We start from the raw sequence: 21228 nt of genomic DNA on the forward strand, positions 1-21228 counted from the left end.
GGGAAGATGGTTAGGCTTATGAAAGAAAAGTTGGCTGTTTCTCAGGGATATAATATCTCAACAATGGAGCACCTAAAGAGTCTTGCAGTATATGTGGCACTCCTCAGACCCGCTCAGTGACATATTTGTCCTTGTGCTGCTGTCTTCTGTCAGCTGAAGATTCATCTAAAGACTTGACAGTCAGTGATCAGGAATGCACTGTGTGGGATAGTGAAACTGATGCTAAACCCCAGGTATGGTACCATTCATCTTTCAGTATTTCTCATTACTTGACAGGAAGTTGAGGTTTTTTCATCACAATGAAGCTTTAACCTCTCTTTCGTATTCAATGTCCTTCACCCTGATTTTGTTGGTGCTTTGCCCCTAATAAAGTTTCTCCCTTGCTACAGCAGAAAACTGTGGTTTAACTCCCTCAAATCTATTTTTGTTTTGCTCATAGTTTCTCTTTTGCAGGTTTGCAGTCTCTACAGTAGCTGTTTCTCACATCCCTCGGAATAAAGAAAAATCACCCCAAGATCAATATGGTGCTGTGCTGTTTGAGGTTAAAGGTTCTGTAACTCATCACATGACATAGGCAGACCTACTGAACAGCTCATCAGATGTATGTGGCCTAAGTTCTACAACAACAGCAAGAGTCCCATTTGAATCCTAAATTATATTAGAAATTGTGATTTGTTTAATTTAAAATCTAAAGTTGTTAGTAACTACACATTTCAAGTAGCAATGGGGAGGCAACCAGGAAACACAAAAAATAAGGTGTCCTGTTACAGGGCCGTGTACTCAACTAAGTAGATTAGTTCATGTTTCATGCTTCCATTTTTATACTTGGAACAATATACCTATTTATCAGACAAATTCTCTCTTTATCTTTTGTTTCTTTCTACGCCATGTACATTGTGTGTCTAGTTAAGGCTACCTTCATAGCTTTATTAGCACAGGGTCTCAAGATATCAACATCAACCCCACCCAAGAGAGCTGATGGAGACTGATGCCCCCAAGTGGTTTCATGAAGAACTTAGAATCACTGCTGAAAACTGTATCAGTTAGTATGAAATGTTTGTTCTTCACGTGAGGATTTGCTGTCACCTAGTGGGAATTATATATTTTAGTTTACATTCTATGATATCATTTGAAATAGATTAATGTCACATAAACATTGCACTTTATTTGACAGTATGGATGGAGCAGACCTAGGAGAAACAGAGAGAGGGGGTTGTGTGCTGAAAAGAAGTGCTTGTAATAATTTTACTTGAATAAATACAAAGGTATAAGGATAATAATACAGTCAAAGTATGAAAATATATTTATTACTTTCTTATTCTGCAGAATGACCCATTTTAGAATAATACATATCAACCCGAAACTAAAACCAAATGTATGGAGAATATTATTCATTTAAAATAACATAAATATTAACAATTTGTATCAAAAAATTGCTTAAACCACAAATGCAGCTACCATAACATTAATAAAGTCATTTAGGCAGGGTGGAAATGCTGTGAGTGAAATGCAACAAAGACGTGAATTGCACTTCCAAGTTGATTTCATTCAATGTCTTGGTCTCTCAATGCTTTTGATTTAGGGAAAGTATTTTAATGAATAATTGCAACTTGTGAGCAAATAACAATTAACTTCAGAATAAAGACAAAAATGAATGTAAATAAAGATCAAAACAATAAAGCAGGAAGTCAAATATAAAACAAAAATATGATAAGGATTAAATAAATGAATCAGTTTGTGAATGATGCGGAAAAACTGCAGGTAAAGAAAAGTAAACTCCTCTCGTGTGGGCATACATTTCATACAGACAGCTGTGGTGGAGGTGGTAATATGAGTAGAGGGTCTTAGTTGTTTCTGTAGAGTTCTACCAACCACTTACTCACTTCCTTTTCCCCCGACCGGGCTGCAGAGAGGCCAGCTGAGGGGGTGCAAGCCACGCTGTGTTTCTGTAAAGACTTATGGCCAAGGAAGGAAGGTGTTTTACATAGGCAACTTGTCCCAGCACAGCAGATTTACAATGTTTTCCTCCAAAAATAAACTAGATGTGCATGTTTGATCTTTCAATCATGTCTATGTTCATAATTTTGCTGACTTTGCCACCAGTTTACCTAAAAAGAAATGTCCTCCTGTATCAAATGCATGTAATGTAATGAAGCCAGGACTCACTTTGAATTTGCTAAAAGGTTAATAAAGGTCTAAATGAACATTCCTTGTCCCTTTGGAATACATGGTCATGATCATACTCAAGTCATGACTACGGTAACAACTTGACGATAATTATATTGTAAGCTTCAAAAGTATGATTTAGTTAAAACCAAAGCACCAGCAGCTAGCATGAGCTGAAGGCAGATTTCCTACCCACATATGAATTATAACATTTGCAGCACAGACTCCTTTCCAAGATATCACAGAGTTAAACATTATTTAATCTAGTTACAATTGTACTATCCCAGACCCATGCTTGTCTAACAATAGATCAGAAAGGCAGTTTGAATGTCTGCCTACATTAACAGAGCAACCCGGGCATTATGCAGCTGTGACTCATTAGCCTACCCATGAGAATGTGTGCCATGTTTGTGAAATATGTGGCCCAGTTGCAGTGTGCAAATGGAAAAATTAAAGAGGAGGTACGTTTAGCACTTTGGTTACACATTGGGCCCTCACCTCCTAACTTTTACAGTCAAACTAACCAAGAAGAAAGTAGCAAAACCAATAAATGGCCTTGTTAATGTCTGACTGGAGGAAAGCATTTTCATTTAATGTTACTTTGTTCTCCATGACATTTCGGAGGGAATTCAGCATGCTTTTCACTTAACTCCAATTATTTTACAGCTGTAGTTTAAAGTTACTAATAACAGTGCAATAGTGTGAAAGTAATCAACATTCTTAAAGGGGTTGTTCTGCAAAACAAGCATATACTTATTTTGTGTATAATACATTTGCAGCGATACTTTGAAAGTATTTGAATAGACTTTATTATCCACCACTGGCACAGTGTAAACAGATGTTCAAAATATCAAAACTCCTTTATGGCTTATAAATTATTAGTTCTCTATAATTCAAAATTCAGAAACAGACAGAAGGGACTAAGAGCTTGTAAACATACTTGTTATTATTCATAAATAGATGCATTAAGCCGAGTGTAGGGGCCTTTACGCACAACTACGCATAAGGGGCGGTGCCGGTAACCATAAAAGTTTGTAGGCCCTATGTCTACTATGCAGCTATTTTCTACATGTACATTTGTCTTTTCGACATGCTCCCCCAAAAATCCCGGGTTTTTTTGCAGCCATGCTCTGTGATTTTATTACTTGTGTAACGTGATCGTTCGCTCTGCCCCTCCTTGTTTTTGTGGTTAAACGGCGCTCCCTCTCCACCACTCCTCCTCTTTATTCTCCACAGACGGATGGGCTGGAAGCACATAACATTACAAGGGGCTATCTGAGGAAAAACACGCTCTGATTGGAATAAACTGGACTTGAATCCCTTCAGTGAATCAGGAAATTTGACAATAAAAAGACAGAGGCATCAGCTGGATATTTCTGCGGTGATAAAGACTTCATAAACAACTTCCCATTTCAGACCGCGCATATCTGTCCTTCAGCGAGTCGAGGAGAAGTTGACAGGCGCGTGAATAAGCTTACAGTGGGCAAGGTCGAGGAGAGAAGAAAATCAAGCGTCCATAAACAGCAGGGGTCGAGGAGGAGGAGGTGAGGATGGACGCCCTTGTTCCTGTGCTGAAGAGTTACCCAGGCGCCTCTGTGCTGGGGTTCGCTCTGATTTTCAGGCTGATCCACCGGTTGCTGCAAAGATTGCCTGTGCCCAAAGTAGTGCAGCAGGATGACCACACCTGGAAGTGGAGAAACCTATCTGTCTCAATGGTGCACTCCCTGCTGACAGGGACATGGGCCTTGACTTGGTAAGTTTCCATCCAAACCTATTCATCTATCCGTCCATCTATCTCTCCACACTGGGACACCATTGTCTATTCACAGTCCACATGATGTATGGGGCTGTGTGTGTGTAGCAGTGACAGTCTGTGGCAGCCAGGAGAAGAAGGGCATGTTCACACAGGGTGAGGGATGGGGGAGAGAATGGCATTTTTAAGTGGGGAAGGAAATACTACTGTACAGTATGCACCACATTGGACTCTTGATTGGGAAAATTGCTATTTTCTTGTAGCTGTAATTTTTTCATACTGAGTCACTGATTTGTATAAAAAGAATATGTTCAACCTCACATTCAGTCGGGATTACTGAAGCAACAGCCTGCAGGTATACAGTATGAACTGGAAAAACCTGCTTACCTAAAAAATTCCAGTTAAAGCATGATGGGAAACTATTTTGGGGTGGGGACCGTCCTTGTGACTCAACTTTTAACACTAAGAAGTGAAATCTAGGCTCAGATTTGTTAGTCTTTCTACACTCTTAATGATTTATTTATACATTTTGTAATAGGAAAATTCACAACTAATAAAGTAAGTTTCCACTTTTAAAAGTAGCAGTCATGCAAAGGAAACCTGTGAAACAGAACAAAGCATGCGTTATATTCCATATTAGGGCTATATGTCATTTAAAAACAATATCTCTGTTCTGGTGTGTTTATATAGGGTGGGGATACAGATAAATCTTTTCTTTTTGAGGTGTGCCTCCTTTGCTAACAGCAGTAAAAAGTGAAACAGATTAATGCAAAGTCTGAGAGAAAATTAGTCGTAGAATTGTAAAAAATAAGGCTGTTTTTTAGACAGACACAGATTGATAGTTTATTGGTAAAAGTAAGTACAATTATTAAACATAGCTATAAAAACAATAACTACTACAAGTAGACATATTGTTGGGGGGTTAAAAAAGTCCTGACACCTGATGTTAACGTCTCTGCTACCCAGGAGTGAGCCGATGTTTGTGTCAGCAAGGCAAATACTGACCTGTCTATCCATAACATTTATCCTTCCTCAGTGTGTTGGTTTGGCCCGAGACGTTGTACAACCTTCACTCTTACCACACCTCTCTGTCATACCTGCTCGTCTGCGTCTCAACAGGTCAGTGAACGCATAGCACTGCAAAATAACAAGTAAAACAACATCAACTGTTAGGATTTGGTATCTAAGTGAAGATGCAAAGTTAAGAAAGAGCTATAAAGGTTTCGCAGTAAAACAAACATGGTATGAAAATTGGTTGGTTATCATACCATGTACATTTGCGTACCTACAGTTAAAACTGATATAATTCACTGTGTGAGGGTTATAAATACACACAACAGCACCTTCAGTACATGTTAGTTCTGAATAATCACAGGACATCATTTTAAAAGCTCATGGCTGAAGTTATTTTTAATTGAATGGTTCATTTTCACATGCATATATGTTTTTATACAACACGGTATTGTGAAATTCTAGTGTTTCAATCAGGCTTATAATTCTCAATAAGGCTCATTTCGAAAAGGATCATTGTTATTGTTTAATACTTTATCATGTATGACAAAGAAAAATCAGCAAGAATTCTTAAATTTTGCTTAAACAATTACTGTCAAATATCTGAAGAATGACTTTCTGTCAGTATCAGTATCAGTACTTCGACTGCTTTAACTGTCTGAGGTAATAATAGGAGACGTGCTGATTGACATTGGCATTTTCTCTCCACTTCTTGAATTATTATTAGAGGTATAAAACCGCCACCTTTCCAGTTGCTGCTTTCAGAGAAACAACAAAAAGACCCTCCCCTCACCTGATAATCATAACAGACGAATAGGCGTCTCTTCTAAATCATCACGAACACTAAAGACAATACACTGAGGGCTCGCTGATCTTGTTCATCTGTATCGTATGTAGTCGAGTCTTATGTGTTACCATGCTGACACAAATCAGCAGAGATCTGCCTTAACAACCACAGACAGCTATTAGCTCCACTGAGGCCCACCGCACCAGAAACTGGAGCTCACACACAGAGGCTGGTTGTGTGTCTTAGCTACAGGGTGTTAGTCATACAGAGGAACAAAATACTCTTTACTTCAATTTTTCCAGCTCAGTGAGGCCTGCACAGTTTGATTAGCGTGGTTTTGTTGTGAATTATAAAGTGGTCAAACTCTAAAATAAATATTGCAGCTTAATTCATAAAGACATTTGTAAAAGGGACATTTAAATGTAATGTCAGATCAGAACGAAAAATATTAATGTTTCAATAAATCACACAAGGAAAGTCTTGCATAAAAATGTCTATAATGAAAATGATCCCAGAAAGTTGCTCTAAGATGACACGCTACACACTTTTAGTTGCATTATTCTGCTAAAAACTAACAAATTAAACATTGTGTTTGATTAGACTCAAGGTGAAACTAAACTGATGCAAATATTAAGAAGCAAAAAGTAAATTTACTTTGGAACTCCTACTTTCCAAAGGCCAAATCTAAAAATTCAAAGCTGTTATTATTAGCATCCTAATGTCTATCTTAATAATTTCATCAATGTGTTTACCATAAAATATGTTTTTTTATGATGAATGACTTGTTGATTTTATAGTTTAATATGAGCTAGTGAGAAAACACTCACTGTGGTTGGAAACAGGTTGACAGTGCCAGGTCCATCTTACCTCACCTCACCTCATACAACCCCATCCAACATCATCAATATATTACATTTACACATTTGTTGTCTGATTGACAGCCATTTTGTACCAACATTACCATGGTTTCTGTGTCATACTCTGGAGTGTGTATAGAGGTATGAAAGCAGGTTTAATGCAAAAGAGCATGTTTTTGCTTACCAAACAGGCAAGAAAAAATGTAAGGAAAATCCAACTGAACATTAGTTTCACAAGCAAATTAATAAGTTGTATTCACCAAATGATAGTATAGGAAAGAGATCAAACACATGCTACTGTATCCACATCATATATTTAACAAGCTAAACAAACAATTCTGAAATACGTTCTTCATACCCAAGTCATATGTCTGTCAATCTGACTGGGGTGTAAAATATCAGGAACAGCTGAACTCAAAGGTGCTTTTTATTCTCAATTCCTGTCCTCTTCCTCTCATGCCAGTGACTGAGACGGTATCATTTTCTCTTTCTTCTCAGGATACTTTGTCCAGGATGCAGGTGACATTATCCTAACAGGACATGCAAAAGCATCATGGGAATTTTTAATCCATCATACACTGGTAAGTTGGCGTGCCTGTATGCCATTTTTTCAATTTGAACTCTAACACTGTTGCATTTCTTGTTCAGATAAGACATCAAAGTTAATAAGATACTATCAGTTAGTTGATCTCATGGTTAGTTTCACGTAACAGATGTTAAAGATGGAGAAAAGAATAGCAATTGTTATTTGGTTTGAATGATTTTAGCTCCCTAATTTAGTTATTGCAAATTGGGAGGGGTTTTACATTTTGCCATCTTGCTAAATGCCCTGCTATGTACATTAAGGCAATTGGTTGTATATGCTGTTATTGATTTTTACTGAATACCATTTAATTATTAATCAGGTATCCACTGAATAAACAGATTCAGGGATGGCAGAATATGGGACTACAGCTGGTGGACTTGTTATTGTCATCCGACTGTATTATGAAAAGTAACTTTAAGGCTAAAAAAACCCAAAATTTACAAGATCATGTAAAGGTTTCTGTTAATCAACATGTTGCATTACAGCACAATGGTGTTTTAATTTAAATGATTAATCCACGATTCTTTAAGACATCTCCCAAAAGTCAACCCTCCTTCATTAGGATTTAAAGTTAACTTTATGTGTGTTTGAACAATATTTTAATGTAGAGAACAAGTTTTAAGTTGACACTGGGGTTAAGACTGTTCTATCAGGAGCATTGCTTACAAGCCAAATCTAAATAAAGGCACACATTAAGGCCATCAACCACAAGAGACTAGCTATAATAACACTAAGTGTGTATGTGTGTGTGTGTCTCTTCCTTAGGTGATATCATGTTTCCTGTACAGCCTCTACACTCAGCTTTATGTAGCCGGCGCTGTAATTGCTCTCTTTGTGGAGGTCAACAGTGTCACACTGCACCTGCGGCTGCTGCTGAAACTGGCAAACGCTCAGTCCTCCCCCATGTACCAAATCAACAAAGTCCTCAACATCATCACCTACATCACATTTCGTCTGAGCACCCAGTTTTACCTCACCTGGTACATCGTCCACAATTACACCTGGCTGGACAATGGTTCATTCTTCCTCGCCTCCATGATAGGGATGAATACCATGATCCTGATTTATTTCTACCGCCTTCTACGTGCTGACTTCTTTCCCCGGAATTCGAGAGCTGTGAGACACAATGGAACACATAACAACAACTCCAAAAAGTTTCTCACTGATTGATTGGTGGAGGTCTGTGGACTTATTTTTTGTTTTCTATAAAGTGGGAGTTTACATCTCTTGTTCCCCCCTGCCAAAGACCCCTACCCAAATACAACTTTTGGATGAAAAGATGCAGCCTTGTTCAGAAAGGTTGGAAATTCAGAAAAGTGGCTTCATAGGTAAAAATGCAATCCAACGAAGCTTTCATTGAAGCCACATTCTGTCATACACTCTTGTAACATCTCTCAAACCATTGCAGTTTTAGTACTTTCACTGACTAAATAGCTTTCCTGAATCTGTTTGAGATAATCTACCATAAAACCACAAAGTCTTGTTTTATACTCTGTTTTGTACACATTAAACAAATAATAAACAAAAGTTTAATTGCTAAGCTTTAGAGGTTTTTTTAAGGCAGATTTTGTTAACTACTTTTCCCTGTTTCCAGTTGTTATGCTCTTCTATATTTGCTGAACCTCAGCTATGTGTTGCAAATTCTGACATTGAACTTATATTTTAGCAGCAAAAGCCTCACATCACACAACCTCTACATCTCTATGATGCCATGTGTGGCTGAAAAGATGCTGTGCTGACACGCTACTAAAAAACTAATTCAGCTTGCAACACACAGGAACGCAGGACAATTTGAACTCCTCTCACGGTTTTCAGAGAAATCTGTTGGTATTTGACAGGAATGGGGCTGAAGCTGGATCTCCCTGCCACCTAACAGTCTGATAACTGAGTACAATGAGAAACCTTACACAACTCACAGGCAGCGGCACAATCAGACTGATGTTGATTATTATCACCGGTAGCAGTGTGGAGCGAGAGAAGAGGATTGCCAAGGTGTGTAGCTTCCTTACAAAACAGTTTGACCTTTACGGAATCAATCTATTTCTTTACATTCTTATCTTCCTCTTCTTTTGTTCAATTGGACATACTTTGTAGATAATGTCTTCAAATGTGTTTTCCTATTCAGATATATTCTAAATGAAAATACAAGTAAACACCATCAGTGATCTTTATATGCTAATATCCTAATCAAGCCATAATCCATTAAAAAACCTAAGGATTGGTACATTTCATTTTCTATTTCAGCCAAATGCCAAGAAATGTACAGATTAGATGTGTTGGACTGTGCTGCAGTGTCTTTACCCCAGTGCCTTTACAAAAAGAATAAGGTAAAGTAAAAATACATTGCAGACTGATATCTAAAGCTGGACAACGTGGAGAAATATAGAGACAAACATGAGTGAATTCATTTGACGTTCACCACAATATTGTGTAATGTGTTTTGTTTTCATTTTTTTAGGAGACCTTATTTTGGATGGTTGATTGATACCAAAAATTAAAGATATATACATCAGAGGAGTGTTGATTTATATGATGTAATGTACTACAGAAAGATTTATGTTGATGTTATTATTTTTTTGTTTTACTTTTATGTGGTCACTTACATTTACACCTGAGATGTCTGGTGAGTCACATACTTCACATAAGTCAAAGAGTCTATTCCCATTTAAAATGTAAAAACTGCTATTCGTTTTTCAATTAGAGGACAAAGTCCACAGTCTTCTTCTTTGTAAAAAATATGTTTTCAAGTTCAGCAAAAGCTTACAGGCAGAATCATCAACAACAAGGAAACACTGTTCGAAGCAACATTAGGAGGAAATGTGATACTAAAAACAACTGACTTCTAGAATTGTTTTATAAAAAAAATACAGTGAGGACTTGATACTGGATATTTTTACAAGTTGAGTCAGTCAAGTTAGAAATTGATTTCTTAAAGGCCAGTATGGACGTATGTTGATTATGTTTTTTTTAATGTCAAATATTAATCTGAAAAGTAACTAACTACAGTGGTCAGATTAATGAAGTGGAGTAACATATACAGTATTTGACATCAGTAAAACTCCAGTAAATGTGCTGCTCAAAGGCAAGTTCTATTGCATTACATGTTAAGAATATAAAACCTGTTCAAAAAACAGCTACTTGTGAGCTAACATAATTAAGCACTCAATAAATAATAATTGTAGACAGCAGTGCAATGGTGCAGAATGAACATTTTCTGAAATCATTACTGAATATCTAGATAGTATTTGTATTATGTTCAACTTAATGCTGTACTGTACGTCTTTTACACATGCTGTTAATATATTTAACATGAGTAATATTTAAATTAAATCATGTTACAGTATGTCTATCAGTGCCACACTTGTGATTTGTTTATAACACAGAGGATTAGAGCGCCCTCTGCTGTCGACACATGTCTTTGACGGACAGGAAACAGAAAAAGTAAGAATGGTTTTTCATTTCCCCCCTTTTTGTGAAAGCAAGCACTTGCAGACACGTTTGAAAAAAAATATTACATTGTGTAAAATCAGTAGCAATATGATACAGGCAAACAGACACAAAATGAAGCATAGAAACGGTAAAAAGTGTAAAAGAGGTTTTCTTTCCTTGTTTTGCCGGTTATTCCTCATTTCATCCAGCAGGGGAGCGGGTTGAGGAAATCTGGGAGGAAAGAAAAGAAAATCTGAGTCAGCAACAGCAGTGGCTCAGGTCTGCTTCTCAACTCAACTTCCGCGGATCGGTATACGTTCTGATGTCCATAAAATAATACTTTAATGCTCATCAATGAGCCTGCAGGAGTCTAGTCTACTCTAAGAAGCATCTGTGGTGGAAAAGACGAAGCGGAGGCTCAGAAGAGAGGAAGGACCGTCTGAGGTACAAGCTCATACACGTTGTTGTTTAAAAGTTGAATTTAGTCGTGTGTGTTACTTTATCTATATGTTTTCAACATGGGACTTTACAGAGATAGTACGATTCTCAGGCTGATGTTTGAAAGTAGGTACAGTTAAGTTTTACATTTTGATGTTTGTGGTAAACCACATTCTTTTTCCTCTCCTTCTCCTTCTTCTGGGCAGGAGCTTTGATGAACAAGAGGATTAAAGCAGATCTCTACAGTAAGTGGATCAGCACTCATTACAATTGTCTGGTCTGCATCTGCTCATGTTGCTTCATAATGTACACATCTTTTTTCTCTCTACTGTTTATTGTTTGACTTGGGTCTGTGCCTGGCTCTATATCTTTATTTCCAGTAAGATGTAATGTTTTCTGAGACTGGGGGGATATATATATGGGGGTACAGTCTATGTTATGGTTGCCTGTGTAAATAAACACATGTACAGATGGCAGGGGAAGAGAACTGAAGTTAATCTATTTAATGTTTAAAGAATGTAATTCAAGGTCTTTTATTTTGCTGTTATAACTGGTCTTTTTAATATAAGATATCATAGATATTGCTGAAAGAGAATTACATCCAGTTAAGTTCAGACATGATTTTCATTGTAACACAACATAAACAAAATATTAAAGAAGAGGACGGTTGACAATTCCGCTGATGATAGTTTCCATTCTCTAGATTTATTTACAAACGTTTTAATGATTTATTTAGATGTTTAATTTAAATATTCCCAGTGTTGTCTTAACATTATCTGTTTAGGCAACAGACCAAACCAGAAAATATTAACATTTGAACCATCAAACAAGTTCCTTTTGGGGGTTTCTTATATGAAATGGTTACAGCAGGTCTGATGATTGGGTCTTGTGTTTTTCCCTCTGTCCAGCTCACCACATGTCCCTCTGCTAAATATTTATCTCCAAACTTCATGTCCATCCGAGTTTCTGCCATGAGTGTTCTTCCTCCTGTTCGAAAGGACCGTATCATTGCTCAGCTTCCTCAGGTAAAATCATTTCATGTCATTAGAGACTTAAGTTGTCCACCATCGATCTAAACAGCCTCACTTATGCCTCTTTGTCTCTTGTAGTTTTTCAGGAAAGAGGCTGCTTTCCACACAAAGGAGGATTTCAACAACAAAGTGAAGACTGCGTGTCAGGAGCAACGCACCGGCACTGTGGGGTGAGAACAGGAACCAGCAGCCACGTGATGCTGGATGAGGTGTTTTTGTGGCACCTATTCACTTGTGGAATCTCTCTCCTCTCAGCAGATTTAAAATCTCTAAGGTGATTGTTGTGGGTGACCTGGCTGTGGGGAAAACCTGTCTGATTAATAGGTAAGCGCAACACAGTCACTGCTGTTCTGGGAATAAATAACTCCCACAATAAAATACCTAAGAGGGCCTGTACCTCCTGCAATTATTATTAATTATGAACAGTATAGGAATCTGGAATAAAATAACCCTGTAATAGACATGGTCGACCGTAACCAAGTACGTTTACCTAAGAACTTACTTGTATGTTTTTCAGCTCCATCAGCTGTAACGTCATGGTCAAATAATATGATTGGGTAATATTATTTTGGAAATGCTTTATGCATTTTAAAAAAAACATATTTTCTAAGAACAATTTCTCTTTTTTTGTAATAATCAAAATAGCATTTTGTCAACAGTTTTCATTATAACTGTAATTAAACAGAGAAATAGTCCCTAAAATATATTGTCATTGGAAGGTGGGGGTTTTATGTTTAACTAAAATCTATAATATGATATTTTGATCAGAGACCAACAAAACATATACAAAATATAGCCTCCTACATTAAGATAAAAACTGAAATGTATTGTTATTACAGATTTTGCAAGGATGCTTTTGATAAAAACTACAAGGCAACGATCGGTGTGGACTTTGAGATGGAGCGCTTCGAGGTGATGGGTGTTCCTTTCAGCCTGCAGCTGTAAGTCTAATGTCTATATTTTTATTACAAAAAACAAGGTCAACAGAGTCTGTGTGATGGGACATTGCCTGCATGTCTGTCTCTGTTACAGCTGGGACACTGCAGGTCAAGAGAGGTTCAAGTGCATTGCTTCTACTTACTACAGAGGAGCCCAGGGTAAGATCTTTGTGTGTTTTAAGATGGGACTTGTAAGAAATGTACTTAAAAGTTTCTTAAAGAAAGGAAGCTGTGAATACATTCCTGGAATTTGTGGCTCTTAAACTTTTACTGATGTAGTATTTTCTTTCCTTCCAGTTGTGATTATTGCATTTGATGTAAATGACGTCGCCTCCTTGGGCCATGTGAGGTAAACTCATTCATTATGAGCCATTTGTTGGCACAGTTTTTCATCCCAGCTGGAAGACCTTAACCTGTCCTTTTCTGTGTGCAGGCAGTGGCTCGAAGACGCCCTGAAAGAGAACGACCCCACCGCCGTTCAGCTGTTCCTTGTGGGCACAAAGAAAGACCTGAGCGTATGTTTTTTTTACAGTGGACATGCCTGTAAATCTGTTTTTTTTGGAGACAAATGTAAATACTTTGGATTGTTGCCAGCAGCACAAAGAAAGCATTTGCGTCCCGACTCAAACCTCAGGAATGTAGCTTCCCCCGACCTTCACTTCACTAGAGGTTTCAGATAGAGGCTGACGTGCAGACATTTCTAAGACATTACTGACTGTATTTAAGCAGTGGTGTTACTTTTTGTCTATTATGTTCATGCTAACAAATTAGATGAACATATGTGTAATTTACCTTTTATTCATAGAGTGCTTCTCTTGTACTTGAGTCACTTCCTTTCAGTAGAATAATATATAACAGTACTTTTATAACCTCTGAAAAACAGTAAGCATTTTATTGTATAACAATATAGACAGAACACTTCATACATTTGGATTTAGCCATTTGAAGACCTCAGCTCTGGCCATATTTAATTTATTCTAACATTTTATGGAGTGAAAGACTAATAAATAAAGCACCTTTTGTGTTTGAGTTTATGTCTAAGTGTCTGCTCTGGTTTCTCCGACAGTCACCTGCTCAGTATTCTCAGATCGAACAAGACGCCCTTGAATTAGCACAAGAGATCACAGCAGAGTATTGGGCTGTGTCCTCGCTAACAGGTGAGTAATTTATATTCAAATACATTAACATGATCAGTGTTGGGTCACAAATGGGTGAGTAGTCTGATTTTGGGGGGTAAAGCAGAAGAGGGTCTTTAATCTGCCCTACCATCCTGCAGATTCATGTTTTATTACCTCTTTGGAAGGCAAGGTTTACTGTCAAAAAATACATGCCCTTTATAAGGAGCAATTTATTTAAAGAGCATGCCATTTATTTAACTAGCCAAGTGCATCGCTGATCTATATTCCCTTGGCGCTGTAGGGGAAAACGTCAAAGAGTTTTTCTTTCGAGTTGCATCGTTGGCATTCGAGACCAATGTTCTGGCCGAGTTGGAGAAAACTGGATCGAGGCAAATTGGGGGCATCGTCAGTGAGTATCAAAACCCATCTCTCTATGATCTTAAAAACCATCACAGTTGTCTCGTAGTTTTAACACCCAGCTGTCGATTTGTTCCAGGAATAAACAGCACGCCAAACAATGTGCATGCTTCAACGAAGAAGAAACAGCCAAACTGCTGTCAGTGAGGAAGTTTGAAGTAGGAAAAGACTGAAAATAAATAAGGCTGAAGGGATTTCTGTGGTGAAAGCAGAAGGAGGGACGCTGGAGTATGTACTTCCTGACCTGAGTGGGTTCAGTTTTTCCTGGCCTAAAAATAGTTTTCCTCTGTGGGATGTGGATTCTTGTGGTGTTGCTCAGTTTAACTGAAAGTTAAAGTGACACAGCAATTACACAAAAATTACTGGTACTGCAGAAATTCCAAAGAGAGACTGTGGATGTGGAGTGTGTGGGTGATTAGATATTAAGTTAAGCTGCTGTAATTTGTTTAATAGTTTAATAGGTTTTTCTTCGAAATAATACTCTGATTTACCTTAAAGTTTGTTAAATGGCCTTGTTAATTTGGTATTTCAAGTGTTTTCCTAATGTCATAGATTTTCCAAACCTTACTGTAGGGAGTAAGAATAAATCACAAGAAAATAACATGAAAACATATTTTTTAATCTACAGTTTTTGCTTCATAGGTACTTTTTCTACTTCAAATCAATGACTAAATTTGAATGATATCATAAACAACTGAAACAGTGTGTACCAATATTTTTTCAAGTTATGTTGAACATGTAATAAATATATATAATTTTAAAAACACTTATCTTTTTTTTTTCTAGCACGTTTATTAAGTATAGCATGTGTTAAAACATTTACAACAAGTCTATGCTGGTACTTATTTTGTGAGCACTATCAGTTGAAACTTTTGAAGGAATCTAGATACTTCCCATCAATCTGTCTCTGGAGATCTTCAGGGATGCAATGAGAGAATTTGTAATTTTCTTTAATCCACTTTCCTCCTTCAGTGTTCTCGATGGCCACAGCGGCTACACCTGCAGGGAACCGAGTGTGATTTAAAAAAAAGTTTAAGATCATTGAATCGAGGTGTTAAGACGTAATCATAACCTGACTGACCTACAACAGTGGCTCCCTGCCTCTCCACCAGCTGGATGGCAGCCTTCATGGTGCCTCCAGTCTCTATCCATTGGTCCACCAGCAGCACCCTCATACCTGCAGGAAGGAAAGACGGACATTATCAGCTGCATATAACAAAGTATCCGTTTATTTTGTAAAGACATGGTCAAAAAAGAAAAAGTTTGGTTTACTGTAATAAGCTCAAAAAAGAAAGCAAACAACAGCGTTGTAACAAGCACTGATATGGTTAATACATATGTACTGATGTTCAATTGTAACCAAACAACAACAAAAAAAAGCGACCTAAATGATTTAAGTTAAAGCTCACACTAATATATCTCTCTTGCCATCTGTTATTGTCCACACAAAGGCTTTCCCTGAACTATCATAAAAGATAAATATTTGTGAAATAAAAGTTTCCCAAAACAAATTTCAAAAGTGGTTTGAGAATATATATATTTTTTGGTCTGACCTAAAGTGATCTTTTGTGTATTTATTATAGATAAATATATATACTTACTCCAAATTGGTGTTGATTATATCCAATGTGATGTCCAAGATACAACTCCTAACATTAACACTAGAGGGTGCCGTATCACAGGGAACAAAAGGACAATATCATCTGGGTCATGTCTTGTGTCATTATGTTTATTTAACAACATTACTCTATTAATCAATATGTCGATCAACAGAATCAACAACTATTTTTAAAAGGATGCATTTGAGTCATTTAAAGTAATAATGGCACGTTTTATTTGTTTTTAGTAGTTGTAAGGATTTCATACTTGTTCTATGTTAAAATAAACTGCTGTTTTGTATTACACATGATATAAATGTTATGATCTGGTTAAACTCATCTTCAAATCCTTTTGTTCAAATTCTGTTACTAATTTCAGAAATACAGTTGTGCATTGAAGCTATTCTTAGACTCACTTCACCTAAACAATTCCTTGAGTACATATAGTTTTTTGGCCAGCTTCGGTGTAAGTAATCATTGAACCAGCATATTGCAATTTATATGGAAATGATCCAATTATAAAATTAATTATTTACAACAAAAAAAGAAAAGAAAATAGCATAAACTGATTAATATTCTTGTCAACACTCACAAACAAAAGTATCACTTTTTTTTTTTAGCTGAAGCTCCCACAATTCTGAGATTTCCAAACATGGCAGCCAGGAAAACATTCAAGAAAAATAACTTGAAAGAGCAGAGGAAAATTAACCTGGTTTTAGCACATCCAGTCTTACTTCCAAAGTCTTCTCTTTGCCTGTGTAGTCAGTGTATATCTGGTCTTGGGTTGCCACACACAGGTGTCCTGCTTTGCGGAAAGCCAAAAAACCTTTTCCAAGGGCGGTGGCAACAGAAGCACCTGAACAAAGTAAAAACATGAATCCAAACTGATAGAATTATATCGTAGAATGAATCACCATGTTGCTAATGCTCAGTATGAATTGGAGGAAGAGTGCTTTCACATATTGTCATGCCTTGTGCCATTTAAGGTCCAATATCTAAATTTAGTATCTGAAATCAGAGATGAGGTTCCAGTATACTAGCAGGACTTCCCCCTCTTCAAAACAGTGTGAGACACCAAGTGTGATTGCCTTTAATCTAGCATTATATCATTCTTAAAAATAATTGGAGTGTTTTCCTACCAAGAATGAATCCCATTGCATCTATCCCAGCAACCAGATCAATGGTGTCACCGTGGAATGGGCTGAGAAGGTCTTTGACACAGTCTGCTAGAGCCTGAATGGAGAGCAAGAACATAAAGTGCACAAATGCAAAATACATGTTTTATCTTCGTGTTTAAAATGAGTTTCTGCTGTGTTCAAAGACAGTAGCAGACAGTGGCAAGTCACCAGAAAACTTCCCTTCATCATACCTGGGAGTTGCAGTAGAGTCTGGACGGGTCCAGCCAGGCAAACGTTGGTCCTTTTGTGTTGGGAGCCATCAGAGGAAGGTACCATCCTTTCGGTCTGTCTGCAGGATCCGCCAACATGTCCATTGGAAAAATAAATACTTCAGGCCTGTGCTGTTAGAGGGGAAAACTGGGGTGCTTAAAGTGGAGTGTGAATGAGAGAGAGACCCATCTCAGGTTCCTGTAGGGTGAGTGGTGGGTGGGAGGGGGCTGCCAAAGTGGAAGTTGGTTACTATTTTGCCATGAAGTAACAACTAAGGATTTGATGTCAGCCTTGTAAACCATTGCAAGAGAAAATAGTACTATTTTCTCAATACTGTATTTGTGTATCCAGATTAAGTGTATATTTTCTATCTGACAGTAATATCTTCTTCAATTGATTGAACCTTTGACGATTGTCTTATGCACTAACATGGGAACTCAATTCTTCTACAATCTCAACTGATCCCCAAAGATAAACAAGAGTCTTTCGATTACTATGATGCATTACAGTGTCGATACTTCATATTTATTTCATTGGTGTAAGAATATAAATGTACCTTAAAACTCTCAGGAGATAGAGCAGGGAAATATCAAACTGACATTATTGTTGTTTGAAAAAACATGTTAAATAGCAAATATTTCCTAATTCTTATTTTTTAATAAATAAGACAATTAAATGATTTGTTAAACGTGTTGGCATGCATCTCATCATTTTGACACTGGTTTTCTTAAGTTTGAGTTTAATTAAAACACATTTTGTGATGTTAATAATCTGAACAAATGCATACTTTTCACTATTGCTACTTCAGTGAATTAAAAGATAAATGTGTTTATGATTCAAAGCTATGGATATTATTACAAATACAGGCACCCTTCAAATGGAATCAGTGTTGCATACTAGCATATTGTACATTGAGAAACAGCTAAAGCTCATTATCTCAAGTGTGAGAAATGGTTACAAATATGAAATGATGTCACCTTTGAAAATTCTGCCACAGAATGGTAAACTACGTTTGTGGGGTTGCAGAGACCCTTCTCTAAATCATTGTTGAATACAAAAGCTTCTCACAAGGGTTATTTCTGTTGGCAGTTCTTTTATAAACAGTAATAATAACAGTAATACCCAAAAATCACACATAACATTCCTGTGAAAAACGCTCAGGTGAGGAATTTAGAATGCCAAAACTGTGTAACTTATCCACATGGTGCACCAAAACAAACAAAAACAATTATGACATTATGAAATATGATATCAACAATTAATAATCCACTGAACGTGTTCATTTCCCCCCTCATGAATTGCACGTTGTTATTCTGAATGCTGCTCAAAACTGCATCAGATGTCAAGAATCACCAGAGGGCTGGTGTCTAAATAAACTCAGCTTGCCGCATCATAAAACATCACCTAACTGGATCACAGTTTATATGAAATTTCATCCCAGAGTTCAAGCTGAGCTAAAGACTTGACCTCATCTTTCTGTCAACAGTGAATACTTTCCCAAGGTTCATTGTGACCTACATGAACTTACTTTAGATGTAACACTGGGATGCTAACTTGCTTTCTTTTACAAGGTAATTCGTCTGAGCACATATTAACATAATTACATGTCTGACTGATGGTGCTGTCTGAATCAATGCAGATGGACTTCCAGATTGGCCACCTGGGGGCAGCAAATGAAGATACACATAGTGTAATAATTGATATGATGAACCTGTTAAGAACAATTGCTTATTTACAAATGCAGAAATTACGGAGCAACATTGATATTCATTCTGAGTCATGTTTGTGAATGAAGGTCCAGTGTGCAGCTACTCTCTTTCAGCTCAGTTTTTGGTGTTAAATGCCTACATGTTCACCAGCTAGTTGCTAACGCTATCTGTCCAAAGCAGACATTCAAATGATTTGGTGTGAGATAATCAACAGAATCCACAGTAACGAGTGTTGCTGCCAACAGTACTTGGCTAATAGCCAATCAGATTGCACCATGGCAAAAGGTAGCTAGTTAGTTTTGGGCATGGACAATGCTGTTCACCAATACTCAAGAAACTTTAGATTGCATGCTCTGGAGTTAATTAAAGCACACGTTTGAAATTATAATATCAAGCCACCTTCATAGAAATAGCAACCGAGAAGTTATTTATTGTAAGCATTGATAAAGAATTTACTTTAAAAATCCATACTGTTTCTGTTGCCAACGGGTGGGGCTAATTATACTGCGTACTATTAATTCCTAAATGTATTTACTTAAGCAGATCTACACATATATATTTTTTATTGATGACGCAATATTCACTATTTTATTGACAAGGTAATATTCACTATAACTTTGCAGGAATCATGTTGCCCCAGTCAACTATGCATGCACTTCAGTGTGGTGTGCTGAGCCCAAACTATGCAGAGTCCTTGAGTTCTACAATGACTCATCTAGGGGGCGTTGTTCTGCAGCTGGCGTGTCTTAATCAATACAATGAATGTTTTATCAAGTGTCAGCTTTCTGTTTCACTGCGTGCTCAACACGAACTCCAAATCTTTTCCAGTAGGATTAACAGCCTCGTTTTCCCTTGGCCTAAATCCCTCCTGCAGTGACCACTTTCATGAGAAAGCTTTTTTTTTTTCCTCCATCAAGATTTGGTCGTATGTTGCCTCTGGTGATTTTACATCATTTCTCTCCGCCTTCCAACAATCCGATTTCACAGCCTTGAGTAGGCTGTGTCTCCGCCTCTAGAGCTCATTGTAAGACCAGCCATGTGACACAACACTGGGCTGATTAGAAACCCAACCTGACAAGAGCCTTTTCATTCATTTATTCTTTTGGGAACAGTCACTTGTTCACAGAAGCAGAGGAATTCGCTGTGTGAATAATTTTCTTTTCTCAAATGTGTTGTGCGTAATTTGTCCAAAATAACTCACATGTCAGTCACATATGAGAGTCAAATCAGTTAAACACGTTTCTCTGATTAAATAAAGTGCAGCACAAATGCACAAGTAATACATTAATGATTAAATGAATGAATGTTTTTATATATGTCAGGCACATAATGGCTTCAAATAAAATGGGACGGATCCGGAAAGCTGCATACATGTTCAAACACCAAGCAAAATCAGTTATCTTGAATTCAGCATCAGAGGATAAAAATTAAAGGACCGGCTGCAAACAACAACAAAAAAAGCTGCGAACAACTTAAACCATTAGGTTTTAGATAAGCTACAGTATATTTAGGCTGTATAATAAAGGTTCATGCTTTTGTTTAATATGAATAACTGCTTTTCTTTAGGAATAAGCTAATTGGAGATATTTTACAAAGAGATAAATATTTGTTGAACAAGGTTATTAATACGAGATACAGAAGCAAGACTTTAAACAAAAACAAAAAAAAACACGGTTTTATTTTGACTTATGCTGATAGATAGCCCATGCAAACTGATCATCATACTACACGGTGAATTGATGCGTGCATTAGTTAACGAGTTTTGTTTTCGTCCAACCATCAGTGACTCTTGTGGGCTACTGAGGCCCTTCAGTCAGTGTGGTGGTTTGCGTGCGAGAGCCCCAACCTTTCCCCACATTCCACAATGAAGAGTGTTGTCCACACATTGTGATTTAGGTCATCACCAATTCACTGCCTGTTTTGTGGCATTTGAAAGATGTCCAGTATCCTGGGTTGGCACAATCACCCCATGCCTGTTACCATGGAAAGCAGGGGCAAACTA

The 21228-nt window shown here is 37.2% G+C and overlaps 3 protein-coding genes across 6 annotated transcripts; 2 read left to right on the forward strand and 1 right to left on the reverse strand.

Annotated features, from left to right (window-relative positions):
* The first annotated feature begins 3372 nt into the window (after nt 1–3372).
* tlcd1 (TLC domain containing 1) lies at nt 3373–8700 on the forward strand. The gene is made up of 4 exons (XM_063906938.1): nt 3373–3919; nt 4956–5038; nt 7073–7155; nt 7926–8700. Exons 1-4 carry the CDS (start codon nt 3717–3719, stop codon nt 8328–8330), a joined length of 774 nt encoding a protein of 257 aa, XP_063763008.1. The 5' UTR covers nt 3373–3716; the 3' UTR covers nt 8331–8700.
* Nucleotides 8701–8947: 247 nt separating this feature from the next.
* Nucleotides 8948–15292, forward strand: rab34a (RAB34, member RAS oncogene family a). Of its 4 annotated transcripts, none has more exons than XM_063906933.1 (13): nt 8948–10601; nt 10799–11033; nt 11234–11272; nt 11936–12052; nt 12137–12228; nt 12314–12382; nt 12898–12999; nt 13091–13155; nt 13294–13345; nt 13430–13511; nt 14063–14153; nt 14416–14523; nt 14611–15292. In XM_063906933.1, the coding sequence occupies exons 4-13, from the start codon at nt 11978–11980 to the stop codon at nt 14676–14678; spliced, it is 804 nt and encodes a 267-aa protein (XP_063763003.1). In that variant the 5' UTR covers nt 8948–10601; nt 10799–11033; nt 11234–11272; nt 11936–11977; the 3' UTR covers nt 14679–15292. The 4 variants fall into 4 exon arrangements, with proteins under 4 accessions (XP_063763003.1, XP_063763006.1, XP_063763005.1 ...); XM_063906936.1 differs by having other exon boundaries at nt 10452–10601; nt 12317–12382; nt 14611–15291; XM_063906935.1 differs by having other exon boundaries at nt 10584–10601; nt 10802–11033.
* Nucleotides 15293–15298: 6 nt separating this feature from the next.
* On the reverse strand, nt 15299–17943 carry zgc:174895 (uncharacterized protein LOC100126024 homolog). Its single transcript, XM_063906939.1, has 5 exons — nt 17499–17943; nt 17269–17362; nt 16839–16985; nt 15613–15708; nt 15299–15530 (listed from the first exon to the last, which is right to left on the reverse strand). The coding sequence occupies exons 1-5, from the start codon at nt 17619–17621 to the stop codon at nt 15391–15393; spliced, it is 600 nt and encodes a 199-aa protein (XP_063763009.1). The 5' UTR covers nt 17622–17943; the 3' UTR covers nt 15299–15390.
* Between the last annotated feature and the right edge of the window lie 3285 nt (nt 17944–21228).

Source organism: Eleginops maclovinus, chromosome 18 (assembly GCF_036324505.1).
Source record: "Eleginops maclovinus isolate JMC-PN-2008 ecotype Puerto Natales chromosome 18, JC_Emac_rtc_rv5, whole genome shotgun sequence".
In the NCBI taxonomy this organism is placed as follows: domain Eukaryota; kingdom Metazoa; phylum Chordata; class Actinopteri; order Perciformes; family Eleginopidae; genus Eleginops; species Eleginops maclovinus.

Coding starts and splice junctions, on each gene's coding strand:
- tlcd1 (XM_063906938.1), top strand. CDS start 3,717: ATGGACGCCCTTGTTCCTGTGCTGAAGAGTTACCCAGGCGCCTCTGTG. Junction 3,920..4,955: donor GGGACATGGGCCTTGACTTG/GTAAGTTTCCAT, acceptor ATCCTTCCTCAG/TGTGTTGGTTTGGCCCGAGA. Junction 7,156..7,925: donor TTTTAATCCATCATACACTG/GTAAGTTGGCGT, acceptor TCTCTTCCTTAG/GTGATATCATGTTTCCTGTA.
- rab34a (XM_063906933.1), top strand. CDS start 11,978: ATGTCCATCCGAGTTTCTGCCATGAGTGTTCTTCCTCCTGTTCGAAAG. Junction 13,156..13,293: donor TTACTACAGAGGAGCCCAGG/GTAAGATCTTTG, acceptor CTTTCCTTCCAG/TTGTGATTATTGCATTTGAT. Junction 13,346..13,429: donor GCCTCCTTGGGCCATGTGAG/GTAAACTCATTC, acceptor TTCTGTGTGCAG/GCAGTGGCTCGAAGACGCCC.
- zgc:174895 (XM_063906939.1), bottom strand. CDS start 17,621: ATGGACATGTTGGCGGATCCTGCAGACAGACCGAAAGGATGGTACCTT. Junction 15,709..16,838: donor ACTGGATGTGCTAAAACCAG/GTTAATTTTCCT, acceptor TCCTTCCTGCAG/GTATGAGGGTGCTGCTGGTG. Junction 15,531..15,612: donor GCAGGGAGCCACTGTTGTAG/GTCAGTCAGGTT, acceptor GGTTCCCTGCAG/GTGTAGCCGCTGTGGCCATC.